Here is a 16,584-nt window from a genome sequence, read left to right on the forward strand (position 1 = left end):
ATGAATTTTGGCCCAGAAGTCCTTAAGGCCAGGCTTGCCCCTAAATAAATTATGATATTTTGTAAGGTTGTGATGAAAGGGAGAATTTAAGACAGGAATTTTAAGGGACACCCCTGCCTAAATAGGGTCTAAATTCACAAAAAAGCAATAGAAAATAAGAAACTTGTTTTTAAAAACCTAGTTGGCATTTAAACACACTATTTTCAAATCCAGAATAGCTAGATCAGTAAAACTGCTGGGTATATACACCGAAGATACTCTTTTGAGTCTTGGTTCGAATCCACCTGGTGCCACATTTTTAAATTCTTGTCTTTTTATAGACTATTATATTTTTTTAAAGGGTCTTGTGTATTTTCTTTCAATCATCTATCTTTTATGTCTGTTCATTTTTGATATAAAAGACACTAAAAAGAAAGCAAATTGTAAATTCCATTGTAACTAAAACACAGTCAAGCGGAACTATACCTCAGTATAGCACAGTTTCGTCAAGGACAAGAATTATTCACTCTGTGTTACTCGATACAGATATTCCCACCTGCAATGAGCATGAGCTGCGATGGATTTCTATTGTGTGTGTGTGTGTGTGTATATATATATATATATATATATATATATATATATATATATATATATATATTCCTTAGAATTTAATCAATTTAATGTGTTACATTGCTCTTATTCCATCTGTACTTCTAGTTCTTGTCTGCGTTATTGTGCTGGAAAGTATATGTACTGCGTATATTATATGAGCTTAGAAAATATATTTAGAAATACATGCATGTACCGAGGCAATAAATTTCAGATCTGAAGTTTTCAAACAGTAGGATTGATTGATTGATTATATGTTGTTTAACATTTTTCACTCATATAGAGAAGTCACCATATACCGGTGAAGGGCTTCAAATTTAGACCTTTACTCGGCACTCAGGGCCATTGAGCAGTGAGGGATCTTTATCGTGCCAACACCTGCCGTGACACAGGGCCTTGGTTTTTAAGGTCTCATCCGAAGGATCCGCAACTTTCACTTCAAAGTGCTGAGCGCTTGGCGAAGGAACAGTTGCTACCTATTTTTTATCAACTTAGGTCAGTCGCGGCCGAGATGCGAACTCATGACCTTCCGATCACGGAGCAAGCACTCTTCCAACTCAGCTGCCGTGAAGGTTCAAACAGTAGGATAACATATCAGTATCTACACTCCCTTGGATTTAATTTTTAGCTCACCTGAGCTGAAAGCTCAAGTGAGCTTTTCTGATTACCTGTTGACCATCGTCCATCCGTCTGTCTGTCCATCCATCCATCTGTAAACTTTTTACATTTTCAACTTCTTCTCAAGAACCTTTCAGTCAATTTTAGCCGAAGTTAGTACAGAGCATCCTTGGATAAAGGGGAGTTTAAATTGTTAAAATGAAGGGCCAACCCCTGTTACAAGGGGAGATCATCAAGAAAAGACAAAAATAAGGTGGGGTCATTAAAAAAGCTTCTTCGCAAGAACCAATGGGCCAGAAAAGGTTAAACTTATGTTGAAGCTTCCTGGGGTAGTGTAAATTCTAAATTGTTTGAATCATGGCCCCCGGGGGTAGGTCGGGGCCACAATAAGGAATCAAAGTTTTACAGTGAAATTTATACAGGAAAAATTGTGAAAAATCTGTTTCTCAATAACCACTAGACTAGAAATGTGTGTATTGACAATATCAATATGTAAAGATGTCCATTGTCTGTCTGTCTTTTTGTCTTTTAACAGTATTTAAAAATGCTATTCCTTCAATTTCAAGCAGAGTACCTATATTTATCTGACCAGCTTAATATTCAACTAAGTCTGATCAGGCCTTAACCCATTGACACAGATGAAGCTGCAATAAGGCTCAAAGTTTTGAATGTAATAAAATAAAAAAAATTAATAAAGCCTGAAGAACAGTAGGACCAAGGACACTCGGATGTGCATTGTTGCCCATGGACCCTCTTAAATTTATGTCTAAAAAATAACTTGTTTAGAAAATATGCATGAACCCCCCCCCCCCCCTCCATAAGATAAATCACCATATTTCAAAATGTAATAAAAAGATTTATTTCACAGATACAAGTCGGAAAATTTGCTCCCCAGTTTTCAGGATACCAGCAACAAGATTCCCAGGAACTACTTGCATTTCTGCTTGATGGATTACATGAAGATTTAAATAGAATTAAGAAAAAACCATACATTGAATGCCAGGATACAGACAGCCGCTCTGATGAAGTAAGAGGCTTTTTTTTCAAAAAAACTTTTTAGCTTACCTGAGCCAAAGGCTCAAGTAAGCATTTTTGATCTAAGTTTTTCCATTGTCTGTTATCATTGGCATTATCATCATTGTCATTATAGTAAAAATTTTTATTTTAGCTCACCTCATCGAAGTTGGGGGAGCTTTTGTAATACCCTCGGTATTGGCATCCCAGGTTAAAGTTTTTGGAGCATATTTATACCCCCACTCCAAAGGAGGGGGTATACAGTTTAACACTTGTATGTCTGCCTGTCTGTGTGTCAGTGTGTCTGTCCGTAACAAATTTTCTTTGCAGTTTTCTCAGCAACTACTCATTGCAGATGCTTGAAATTTTAGCACACTCTTTGTCTAGGCATGCCGTATGGTGGGATTCATTTTTGTACAAATCTGATGTCAACTTCCTGTTTATCCATGTGTCTGTCCATAACTAATTTTCATCGCAGTTTTCTGAGCAACTACTCATCGCAGATGCTTGAAATTTTAGCACACTTTTTGTCTAGGCATGTCATATAGTGGAATTTATTTTTATACAAATTGGATGTCAACTTTCTGTTTATTTGTGCATCTATCTGTAACAAATTTTCATTGCTGTTTTCTCAGCAATTACTCCTTGCTGATGCTTGAAATTTTAGCACACTCTTTGTCTAGGATTTCTATATTGTGGGATTTATTTTTGTACAAAACTGATGTCAACTTCCTGTTTATCCGTGCGTCTGTCTGTAACAAATTTTCGTCACAGTTTTTTCAGCAAATACTCATTGCTGATGCTTGAAATTTTAGCACACTCTTTAACTAGGATTGCTATATGGAGGGATACATTTTTGTACAAATCTCATGTCACCTTCCAGGTGTTTATCCTTGTGTCTGTCCATAACAAATTTTCGTCACAGTTTTATCAGCAACTACTCATTGCTGATGCTTGAAATTTTAGCGCACACTTTGTCTAGGATTGCTATATGGTACGTGGGAGACATTTTTGTACAAATCTGATGTCACCTTCCTGTTTTTCCGTGCGTTTGTCTGTACTAAATTTCTCAGCAACTACTCATTGCAGGTGCTTGAAACTTTAGCACACTTATTGTCTAGGCATGCAATATGGTGTGATTCATGAGAACGTATATTCACATCAGAGCGGGGGTATTACTAGTGAGCATTGGCTCACAGACTTCTTGTTCTTTTCAAGTACTTCTATGCCCTATGTTAATCAGAGATGCATGGAGGATGCTTCTAGTGTGTTTCATTGTACCAGTCAAGGTTTCAGATGCTGCAATCTCAGCTAAAGTATGACCAGGTTAATGTTTTTGGAGCAGGTTAAAGTTTTTGGAGCAGGTCCCATTTCCAAGTAACTGTTGACCAAACTTGCATGGATGATACATCTAAGGATGCACACTACCAGACTTGCTTTGGATGCTGGATCTGACGTACATTTTCCAGATGAGTGACCAGGATGAAGTTTTTGGAGCAGACCTCATTTCCAAGTAACTTAAAGACCTTGAAGATGATAAATCTAAGGATGCACACTACTGCACTTGCTTCAGATGCTGGATCTGACCTACATTTTCCAGATGAGTCACCAGGTTAAAGTTTTTGGAGCAAACCTCATTTCCAACTAACTTAAAGACTTGCTGTAGGGGCACAAATTTTTGTGGGGATGAAATTTCATTGATATGTCACCTAAAAAGGTTTAGTGGCCATTTAATTTCATTGATTCGAAAGTATCCCTATTCTATATATAGTCATATAAAAATTTTGTGTGGGATTTAATTTCGTTGATAATTGTTAACAACTAAATAAACGAAATTTAATCCTCAACGAATATTTCTGATTTTACAGTATATTGACCAAACTTGCATGGATGATACATCTAAGGATGTGCACTACTGGCTTAGAATCATCTTAGGTTTTTAGTGTTTTATATGAAATGCAGGTCATGATGACCCACTTTTTGAATTTCAAGGCTTTATTTAAATATACAGGATATTTAGAGGCTTCAAATAGAAGTGATACTGGTTGTACAATTTATCGGAAGAGCGATTCAAGGCCCTTGGGCCTCTTGTATTAAATCTTCTTAAAAAAAAACACTGAGTAGCAAGAGCTAAACCATAAATTAAAGTTTCCTGACAAAGTGTAGATTCAATTAGGATTAAATTATGGTCTCATGAGGTAGTGTGGAGCCACAATAGGGGATTTTCATGGCAATACATAGGGAGAATCTTCAAAACAGCAGAGCCATGAATTGTAAAGTTGTAGTGTAGATTGAATGTTCAATGTTAAAACAAATAGGATGGAGACATAATAGGAGATTAATCTTTAAAATGAATTGTGTAGATAATGAACATTAATCATAATTGGAAGCAAAGCAAACACATACGTTTGAAATATCAGAGATGAAATCAGGATCTTGATGTTACTATTCCTTCTTTCTGCAGTTTCTGTGTTTTAAAAAAAAGTCCTACTTTCACCAATATGTTGACTGTACGACTGTTAGGGTGAACACTTGCAGATAACTTTTTTAGTTTTAATTTATTTCCGTCTCTTTAGACGCAAGTGACATTTGGAACGTCTAGACTCTGACATCATTTGATGTTGTATATAAATTATATAATCAGACCAAAGTCTGAACAGGTACTTTTTTTAGGTCACCTGAGTCACTCATGTGACCTATTCTATCTGTTTTTGTCTGTCGTCTTGCGTTGTGCGTCGTCCATTAACATTTCAACATTTTTACTTCTTCTCTGAAACCCCTCAAACAATTTCAACCAAATTTTGCATATAGCATCTATGGATGAAGGGGAACAAAAATTGTGAATTTCATGGTCCCTGCCCCCCTGGGGCCTGAGGGGTGGGGCTAAGACACCAAAATTAATGCAATCTTTAAAATTCTTCTTCTTTACTCGTGGACATCAAGCAGTCAAACTGTTGGCATGATTGTAATAAGCATTGAGCCCTCTACCAAAGTTGTGAAATTCATGTCCCCAGGGTCAGGGATTCTGGTGCTAGGGTGGGGCTATATAGATCATATAGTGAAAGTGCATGATTTCTTTGAAAATCTTCTCTGCTCCTGGGTATTAAATAAACTAACCAAGTAAATAGTTATGATGAGCAATAGTGCCTTTTCCAAAATTGTGCATTTCATGGCCCCAGGGTCAGGGGTTCTGGTGTTAGGGTGGGGCTCTATTGATTATAAAGTGAAAATGCATTAATTCTTTGAAAATCTTCTTCTCTGCTCCTGCGTATTAAATAACATAACTAAGTACATAGTTATGATGAGCAAGAGTGCCTCTTCATAAATTATGAATTTCATGTCCCCAGGATCAGGGGTTCTGGTGTTAGGGTGGGGCTCTATTGTTTTTATAGTGAAAATGCATTAATTCTTTGAAAATCTTTTTCTCTGCTCCTGGGTATTAAATAAACTAACCAAGTACGAGGGCTGTTCAAAAATTACGCGGACTCTGCTATTATTTACTCCTACCGACGTCATATAGAATTGAAATTTCACAGGAACATATTTCTTAAAGATTCCAATAAATTCTTTGTAAAATTTTTTGATTTTATTAAATATTCATAAAATTATTGCTCTTTTGATACTGCTGATGGTGATGCACGGAGCACCGCAAAAATGTTGAAAAACAAACATGCGGTATCAAAAATTTTATTCATTTATTTTGCTCATTTCACGATATTATTCAACAATTTTCTCTAAAATTTCTTTTTATTGTTGTATTAATTAGTATATAGATTTCTGACGTAATATTTTAAATACTAACAGAAATATCGTAATATTTCTCCGATGTGACCCTTACGAAATCAACTGCAAAAATGACGTCTCGTAATTTGACGGCGCAGCGCAATTTTATCAAATCATGAATCATGCTGGGACAACGCCAACAGAGGTCCAAAATAAGCCTGATGAAACATGTAGTAAATCAGCGGAATTTTCGACACTTATCTACAAAATGTAAAAAAGAATTTTAGACTGTTAGACCTTAGTCAAAAGGCAATCTGGGAGGGATGGAAGAAGTTCATCGACAAAACACTGATCTGGGCTGTTAAGAATGTGATTGAGATCGACTGACGTCAAACTTTACTTCAGAAATATCTGCAGTTTTTTGGTGTTTAACACAAAGTAGAACACACAATACTTTTTAAAGTTTTTAAGCTGGACCAGAAATGGTATATGGATGTTTATTCTGAGTGGATAAGGTAACCCCAACTGTACTCTATCAAATACTAAGGGAAAATATTGAGAAAGTGAAAGCTATTTTTTTTTTAAATGCCCGTGACGTTGAAGGTTTTACTGCGCCGTGACTTCATGATATGTCTTGTTAAATCACCCGAAATTGATACCAATTTACAATATTTTGATATGAAATTTTGATGACTGTATATGTAAAGATTCTTCTATATTATTTATGAATTTTTGCTTGATTATGTCGTCAAATATATTTTCTGTGCAGCAAGTCCGCGTAATTTTTGAACGGCCCTTGTACATAGTTATGATGAGCAAGAGTGCCTCTTCCAAATTTTTGAATTTCATGGCCCCTGGGTCAGGTGTTCTGGTGTTAGGGCGGGGCTCTATTGATTATATAGTGAAAATGCTTATATTCTTTGAAAATCTTCTTCTCTGCTCCTGGGTATTAAATAAACTAAGTAAATAGTTACAGTACCCACATTGTTATTCTTTACAGGATACAAGATACGATAGGAAACACACACGATACGATAGGATACACGCACGATATGATAGGATACACGCATGATAGGACAGGATACATGCACGATAAGATAAACTCAAAGCATGATAAACGCAAAACAAGATAAACGCAAAATACGATAAAGCAAATCAAGATAGACCTGATAAACGATCTTCACGATAGGATAAATGCAAAACCTGATAGGATTGTTTTAAAATGCGAAATGTTTTTTGACAAGACAAAAAGTTTCCTTTTTTATATACTGTAGTATGATAATTTTAATTACTTAGAAGTCGCAGATCTAAATGATAAAATATATTAAATTTATCATGATAAAATATTTGAAGTAATGGTGCTTTGTAAAAGATATGTTTTTTTCCGTCAATAAAATTGATTGTCACCAAATTCAAACTGTAATTATTTAAGATTAATTCCACTATATGATGGAAGTTAGGCAATTGTTTGTGTAATTATACATATGCCGAAATTCCATTGAATCATTAAATTTGAATTTTGAGTCATTTATTTGATATTTTATTATTTTGTTGGCTGCTCAAAAATTGGTAAACAAGCGAAGTTTTACACCCATCCCATACCGAAATAAGTTATATGACTTAGTTATAACTTTTGTAACTAAAAAAAGGTACAAAAAAGTTATAACTAAGTTATAGGAGTTTGGAACCACCTGTTTTAAGTGAGGTATAATTTAGTTATAACTTAGTTACAAAAAATTTATAACTTTTGTATAAGTTTTCATCTTTTATTTCAACATAAATACAGCAAGTGCATAAAAGTTACAAAAAAGTTATAACTACAAAAAGTTATACTTATTAAAAGTTACACAAAAAGTTATAAAAAAGTTACAAAGTTATACTTTAGTTATACCCAAATAAACAGTGGAAAAAGTTACAAAAAAGTTATACCCGGAAAAAGTTATTAAAAAAAGTTATAAAAAAGTTATACCTAATAAAAAGTTATAACTAAAAAAAGTTATACCCATGAAAAGTTATACCTTTAAAGATTATGAAAAAGTTACAGAAAAGTTATAACTATGAAAAGTTATGAAAAAGTTACAGAAAAGTTATACCTAAAAAAAAAGTTATAACTACAAAAAGTTATACCTAATAAAAGTTGCAATAAAATTATACACTTCATGGTAACCCGTGGTGGAATTACTTGATTATAGGCTACTCATATAAGCTACTCATTAAAATTTTTACAAAAAGATTATTAAAATTTATACAAAAAAAAATTATTTTAAAAAAATTAAAAGCACTTACATATTTATTTTATAAACATGATTAAGAGAGCTTGGTTCATTGTCAAATACAATTGAATGAATGCACATGTCTACCTTATTTTTCATCATGCCATCATAACAGATTGAAATTTCTCAGAATGGTTGTTTTCTTAAAATACATTTTTTTAGCATATAGTCATAAGGGTTTTTTTGTAAAATTACCTAGTATACTGCATTCTACTCTTGTGAACTTTTATAAATAGGCATCACTGCCTAGATTTTAACTCCCTAGTTTTTCATGTTAGCACCATGATCTAGCTGTACTTAAAAAAAAAGGTTCTAAGCAGTGATTTCGGTCACAGTTCTTAGCTGCATACCACCCGAGTCCTTGCAGAGGTATCCTTGTGGATGTACAGTTGTTATTTTTTTCCTTAAATTATTTTAAAGACGGGCTGCAATGGTAGTCGGCCGAGCTGGTCGAGGGACTTGGCAGTCCGGCTAGCAGTCTGCGCCCATTGACAGGTTGTACTGGTAGTAGGCTGAAGTGGTCAAGGGACTTGGCCGGCCAGCAGTATGTCCCCCTCAACAGGCTGCACTGGTATTCGGCCGAGCTGGTCGAGGGACTTGGCCGGCCGGCAGACGGTCTGCGCCCCTCAATGGCCTGCACTGGTAGTCAGCAAAGTCTTCATTTGAAATACGCTTGCGATGTCAACCTTCTCTTCATTTTTCTTCAATTCTGCAAAAATTAAAAAGGTTCAAACTTCAAATATTTTAATTTATTTTTTTTAAAAAAGTTGAAGTGTTTCCTGCACTCAAAGCATATCAGATTGGAACCACTTTTTTAATATCAATTCATTCAAATTCAAATCATATGCATCTATAACTTGGAAAACAAGACTTAGAGTTCTATTGTGTAATTGAGAAAATTCAACCTCAAGGTTCATCACATAAACATGCATTAAAAAATTTTTAAAACATAAAGAACAATATAGAACCTGACTGCTAGCTTTATAGGAATTAGCTTTAGATTTATTGAATTTGAAATAAAAATAAGATTTGATTATTTACTTACCTAAAACAGGTGATATTTTTGAAGGATTTCACTTCAGCATGGCACAGACGCGAGATGCTCATGGAAAGAAATAATGTACCAGTATACTGCTGTAATTAAATAAAAATTAGAAATTTTATCTTGCTCATTTCAGTACACTATATCATGTTATGATCATGTGGTGTTTAAAGGCTACAATATGTACAATATTAAAACAGTTCAGAGAATCTGTTAAACAATTACACAATATAGGTCATTAAATAATTTAACTGATCTATAGGAATATTTAAGGAATTGAATATGACAAAGAACAACATTTTTTGTTCTTATACTAAATGCTGAAAAAATACTATGTTTCGATTTCTTAACTTCAGTCTTTGTCATTGACATACCAATCAAAACAAACAAGAAATCTAAGATTCACAAGCCTAGAATTTTGTTCATTCTATATATTTCTTCTTTTTTGAATGCCCTTCTAGAGGTATTAAACATTTCTTACCAAAAACATCAAAATATTAACATAAATATTGCCTTACCTGATTTTATCATCGTTTTTCTATCAACACTTTCAACTCGCCAACATTCAAAATGTCCATGAAAAAATCCGCGCTCTGTTGTGGACCAATCAGAAACTTAAAATAGGTCACGTGATTGATAAAAAAAAAAATTAAATAAATAATTCATAATTAATTTATTTTAAATCCAAATTAACATAATTGTGTATTTTGAAACTTATTTTAAATAGTAAAATGCCAGTTGGTGTTAAAATTTTGAAACAGAGTTCCAACAAAACAGACATCGGGGCCGCCATATTTGTGTCGTTGCCACCATTTTGAATTTAATATTTTATTTATTTTTGAAAATAACTAGTAAAACTGGGTTATTTAATCAGGCAAATAATAAAATCCACCTGTCCTAGTCTTCTGCTAAAATCTTAATATAACTGGCAGTCTTTATTCCCAACATCGTAATATCTCTTACTAAATGAACATACACACAGTCTGTTGTTGTTTATCTTTCTATCCACCCCTATTACGACTGATTTACTGTAGATTTCAAACAATCTTTGTAAATAATACACAAGCTGAAATTTACGAAGTGTAGGCCAAAAAGGTCACCTAGTACAAACACCTGTGTCACGAGAAAACAATGGGGAAATTAACACAGTTCTGCACACGAAGAAAAATCTGTGCAAAATATTAAATGACTTCATGAGATTATAACATTTGACCACTGTTTATATCTCTTGAACATTTATATTTCTCCAGAATTAGGAAAATTATTTCAACTTAAGATGTACATGCATATTTTGTACAAAACAAACATTAAAGTTACATAATGAGTCAAAATCATGTGTTTCTTTAAGATAATTATATCATAAAACAAAGATTTATGTGAAATATGACTAAAGCGAAGTTTTGACAACTGAACTGCACTGTAAAGCGAGAAAAGAACTGCAAAATATAAGTGCCGGAAAAACAAAGGTTGTATCTATCGCTTTGTTGTTATCGTCAATGTCAAGGTCGAGCGACTTTTATTTTTAGCGTGAAACTTGTAAACAACATTGAATTGGAGCAAACATAGGTGAGAAATAAATTCTGATCATCTTTATTGAGGATTATATCAAAATCCTCGGTCATCCGATATTTATATCTATGGAATTGAAACCATGGTAAATGCTTCAACTTTTCTGCGCATGCGTACAATAAAGAGGAAGAAGTGAAGCAATATTTTTGTGTCGGGGCAAACAAAAATTATTTTTACTTTTATTTTTCTCCAAAAAAGGAGATTTTTTAGGTTCTGAAACCTGTAATTTTCTGAAACCTAATATCTTCAAGAATTGAATAAAATTTGCATGTGTCATCCAAAAATTCTACTTTTGTCAGTTTTCCTTTTTTTCCGTCACAGTGTCACTTTAAGTCTAAATAATACGTATTTTCTGAGAGAGAGAGAGATTATTCCCAACTTTAGATGAAACTAGTACTTAGAAGACAAATATTAATTAACAAATAATATTTATTACTGAGAGATTTAGAGCATGTAGAGAGAGTTTTATTCCCAGCTTCAGATGTAATTTACTACAAGTCTCAATTTCACATCTCCTCTGTTGAACTTAACAGTGGATGTGGCTGTGGACTGCAATGGATGAGAAAAACATTCGTAGTAAATTAAAGATGTCTAAGAAGCCCCCCTTTTTTTCTTAAAAAAACAACAAACATCTCAGCTCACAACAAAATAGAAAAATAAATGTCTGCATAAGTAATAGCAGTATATAATGCAATTCATTATATGAATAGTTTTTAGATAAGAAAATTCTGCATATATACAGTCGAACGTGGTATCTTTATGTAGCCCTTAATCATCCCCACCTTTTTGTCCATATCCTCTGTAGATATTACAGATTTGTAAAACTGCATTACTATACTAATATAATTATGCTTATTTATTAATTTATATGATTAAATTTCAACAGTTATATAAAAAAAATTAATGTAAGTGTAGGTAAAAAAAACAAACTAAGTAGCCATTCTGCAAAATGACTAAGTCCAAATTAGGTACAAAAAAGTTACACAGAAAAATAACAAAGTCCTGAAAAGTTATGTTTTAGTTACATCTGAAAATGGCTAAGTCCAAAAAGGTACAAAAAAGTTATACAGTAAAATAACAAAGTCCTGAAAAGTTATGTTTTAGTTACATCTGAAAATGGCTAAGTCCAAAAAGGTACAAAAAAGTTATACAGTAAAATGACAAAGTCCAGAAAAGTTATCTTTTAGTTACACCAGAAAATGGCTATAAAGTTCGAAAGGTACAAAAAAGTTATACAGTAAAATGACAAAGTCCAGAAAAGTTATATTTGAGTTACATCTAAAAATGGCTAAGTCCATTTTAGGTACAGAAAAGTTATAACTAAAATGTAACTTTTTCTTGAGGTACAAAAAAGTTACAGAAAAGTTATAACTTAGTTATAACTTATTTCAGTATGGGATGTGCAATAAATTCATGAAACGCTATAAATATATTCATTATTTAACAAATAAAACCTTATGAAATTCATAACAAATGCTGATTTTTTTAACGGAATAATTTCATGTAAAAGATGAAATATTTTGATTCAATATCTTGTGCTAGAAGTCTGCGATGTATCCAAAATTGCCTGTATTAATCTGTATTTAATAATTCAAATCTATAGTCATAAGTTAGGGGGAACATTTTGAAAAAAAATATTAATATAATTATTTTAAGGTTAATGCTTTCTCCTCAAAATTTTTACAAATTTGTTTTAATTTATATTTTATATAAATTAATTTTATTTTTATTACATTTTAAACATGTGACTTGCTGAAATTGCTTGTTGCATTGACACAGACTTTGCACTGGACTGTGATTAAGTAATCTTTCCTATATATTAATATATGTCACACAACATCCTGTGCACATAGAAATTATTTACATAATCCAAGTACATACAATGTACATATATATACGAGGAAGGAGACTGGCCGAAAGAAATCGTATTTAATAAATTAATAAACGTCACTAGATCTGTCATCATCTAGTACCAAAAAAAAAGTATCGCATTTCCATTCTTTTGTATTTATTCTCTGGTATTTCTAATTTTATAGGGCTGTAAGATTAAGAAAGGAACATGCAGTCGTATACCAAAAAAATGTTACAGTGTACCAACATGTGTAGTATACAGTAGAAATGTAATGTTTATATAATATTGCCCATCAACAATAATAATGTATTGAGCCTCTTTTGTTTGCTTTTTAAAATATTTCTTTTTAGACTTACCCCCCCCCCCCCAAAAAAAAAGAGAAATGAAATTGCTTTCTATGTGCTTTCTATATAACTAACATCCCTGTGTTATAAACATTTACAATAACAGAATTTGTATCTTCTATAGACATGTGTATGCTAAGCTTACAATGTATGTGAATATATTTATTGGATACTTAAACTATGTATTAAATAAATAACATTGAATGATTACATACTCTTGTTTACAACATGGGGGGGGGGGGGGGTACATAACCACTCAAAAAAAAAAATTAATTAAAATATATATTGACTTCTTGAATATAGTCAAGTATTAAATGCAATTGATAAACACTAATAGAATTAAATTCAAGGTATAACTAGTCTTGCGTATCACGGCAGACCCAGGTGATTTCTTTTAATTATTTTACATGTAATTTTGAGGCCCCCTTAGTTAATAACGAAAAAAAAATCGTGCAAGGCAAAGTTCATACTTTTTTGCTAAGAATTATTTACCATATTCTTAGATTAATAGAATTTTTAACAGTTTGTATAACACAGAAAACCTGAAGATCCGGAAGTATCACAAGCACAGTTTTTTTTTTAAATTTGATCACGTACACCAGTAATGTTTAAGACTGTAAACCTATAAAAATTATAAAATTATATAAAAGTGTTTGGGGGACAAATCTTGCCTATATTTTATTTGATTCATTTATTCAATTTTTAATCTGTAACGGAAGTGTACATTTAATAATTTTCTTAGTAAAAAATCTTTCATTGTTTAAATTAAGTGTTGTTCATACAAATTATGAACAATATCCAGAAAATAAGTAGATGCATTTCATTGAAACCTAGTAGGATTCAAGGTAAATACTTGACACCAGGTGAGAGAGGAGTTCAGGTTCAGCGCCATAGCAAAAGTATTCCAGATTTTTCAAAATGGCGACCGTAAACAAGGACACTCAAAAAATATTAAACTATTTAAAAAGTATGAAATACTGACTTACTTTTCTCAATATTTTGTGAGTTGACCTTTGGATCTTATTACGGGGAATCGATAGGTATAGGTTTTTTACATACTCAGGGGAGATGTTTTGCCAAATGTCAAATATTGCATTAAAAAGTTCATCTTGGGGTTTAATGTCTCTGGCCGTGTTTTGAAGTGAACGTTTTAATTTCAACCAAATATGTTCAATTATATTGATGTCCGGGGACTGTGCCGGCCATGTGATGGAAGGAATGCTGTTGTTTGTCTTATATTGACACGTAATCCTGGCTCTGTGCACAGGTGCATTGTCATCTTGAAATAGGTAAGCTTTATTGGGAAAATGCCTCGCTATAACTGGCCACAAATGTTCATCGAGAATGTTAATATACTTTTGAGCAGTTATGTTGCCATCAACAAGGCACAAAGTCCCTACACCTTCGTTCGTAATACATCCCCACACCATAACTGAAATCCGACATTTACAAGGAGGGCACATGCACTGAGGTAGATATGCCTTATTTGCTTTTCTCCAGACATAAACCCTGTGATTATCTCCAATGATAACTTGACTTCAGAAAATATGATATTCTGCCAATATTGTTCCACTGTCAGTCGTCGTTTCCCTAAACACCAAGATAATTGCTTTTTTCGATTAACTTCATGTATAACCATGCATTTTCTTACAACTTTTCGTTGATATCCATTTTTTCCTTAGAAATCTCTGGACTATACATTTATGAACAGTTTCTGTAGGACATTTTCCTTCATTTAAATCCAATGTAACATCATTTAAGGTCCTGTATCTGTTGCTTTTGACAGTCCGCATAATCCAGTTTTCATCTCTGTGTGGCAACTTTCGAGGTCTACCAACTGGAGGTAAATTTTCCACAGTTCCTCGTTGAATATACTTATTCCAAACAGATCTAATGGTAGATTCACTAATGTTGAACAGACGAACGATTTCTGAAGTTTTGTGATTCTCATTTTTCAAAGTTACGATAAGATTTTTAATTTTCTCACCCAGCTCACAAGATTTGCGATGCATGGTTAAATTCTGCTTGTTTACATTCACTTATGAAAGTGCAGACAACAATTTAATATAAAATTACATCATTTCCTACATAAAGATAACTCAGTAAAAAAATAAACAGATAACTCATATTTTCCATAGAGTTATCACTTTTTTCCTAATTGAGACGTGCAAGTAAGCCGCCGCCATTTTTAAAAATCGTGAATACTTTTGCTGTGGTGCTGTATGTCGACCTTAAATACACACAGGCCGGTCATGTAGGGGGAAAAGGGGGAGGGGGTTCTTGACCTGACAAAAAGACAGTATACTGATTAGGCAGGTACATATAAGTGTCAGTTCTCTTGTCACGGGAGCGCTTCCACCTGTCACTTAGTAACAGTATTAATTTTACTCACTTCATTTCCATGCCTTAATAGGTAAGTTGTATAATAGCATCAGAGAAACAAATAAATAGAAAGGAACAACAAAATTTGTGTGCATAGACAAAATTTATGTTTCCATTATTGATAAAAAGGATAGACCTAATAAAGATGCTGCTATTTTTTATCTATGATTCATTTTTTCACACATACCTACTGTTTTATGTTTCTATAATTATCAATACAAAGTTTAAAAAAAATAATGAATGACTAGTAGATCGATTATTTCATGTTCAATAAAACCGAAAATGAACTCAAGATATTTCAGGTGTTTCTTCTCAAGGTAAAGATAAAATGCAAGGGTTTCCAAATGCACACGCAAAATGATACATGATAGAACCTGATAAACAATCTTCACGATAAATGCAAAACCTGATAAATGGAAAACACGATACGATAGGATACACGCACAATAAGATAGGATAAACGCATGATAGGACACTGTAGAATTGTTAAGAATAACGATGCAGGTACTGTATGATGAGCAAGAGTGCCTCTTCCAAAATTGTGAATTTCATGGCCCCCGGGTCAGGAGTTCTGGTGTTAGGGCGGGGCTCTATTGATTATATTGTGAAAATACATTAATTCATTGAAAATCTTCTCTGCTCTGGGGTATTAAATAAACTATTTGAGAACATAGTTATGGTGAACATGGCTGCCTTTTCAGAAATTTTGAATTTCATGGCCCCTTGGTCAGGGGTTCAGGTGAAAGGGCGGGGCTCTATTGATTAGATAATAAAATTGCATTAATTTTTTGAAAGTCTTCTTCTCTGCTCTTGGGTTTTAAATAAACTTAGTGCATAGTTATGACAAGCATGGTTGCCTCTTCCAAAATTCTGAATTTCATGGCCCCTGGGTCAGGGGTTCTGGTGTTAGGGTGGGGTTCTATTGATTATATAGGGAAAATGCATAATTTTTTTCAAAATTTTCTTCTCTGCTCCTGGGTATTTTTCAAACAGAGGAAGTGCATGGTTATGAAAAGGAAGAATGCCTCTTCCAAAATTGTGAAATTCATGGCCCCAGGGTCAGGGGTTCTGGTGAAGGGGGGGGGGGTTGCTCTATTGATTATATAGTGAAAATGCATAATTTCTTTCAAAATATTATTTTCTGCCACTGGTTATAAAGCAAAGAAACAAGTGTATAGT

General features: G+C 33.1%; 1 protein-coding gene across 2 annotated transcripts in view; it reads left to right on the forward strand.

The window, feature by feature from the left end:
- The window catches only part of LOC133195809 (ubiquitin carboxyl-terminal hydrolase 15-like), a 427,782-nt gene that overhangs the window by 298,039 nt on the left and 113,159 nt on the right, over window positions 1–16,584 (forward strand). For both annotated transcript variants that reach the window (XM_061331759.1, XM_061331760.1), the window contains exon 8: window positions 2,075–2,233. In XM_061331759.1, the coding sequence (XP_061187743.1) occupies window positions 2,075–2,233 (159 nt within the window). The remainder of the gene's footprint in view (window positions 1–2,074; window positions 2,234–16,584) is intronic.

Source organism: Saccostrea echinata, unplaced genomic scaffold, assembly GCF_033153115.1.
Source record: "Saccostrea echinata isolate AGI-Se365-2 ecotype Australia unplaced genomic scaffold, CSIRO_AGI_Sech_v1 ptg000029l, whole genome shotgun sequence".
In the NCBI taxonomy this organism is placed as follows: Eukaryota; Metazoa; Mollusca; class Bivalvia; order Ostreida; family Ostreidae; genus Saccostrea; species Saccostrea echinata.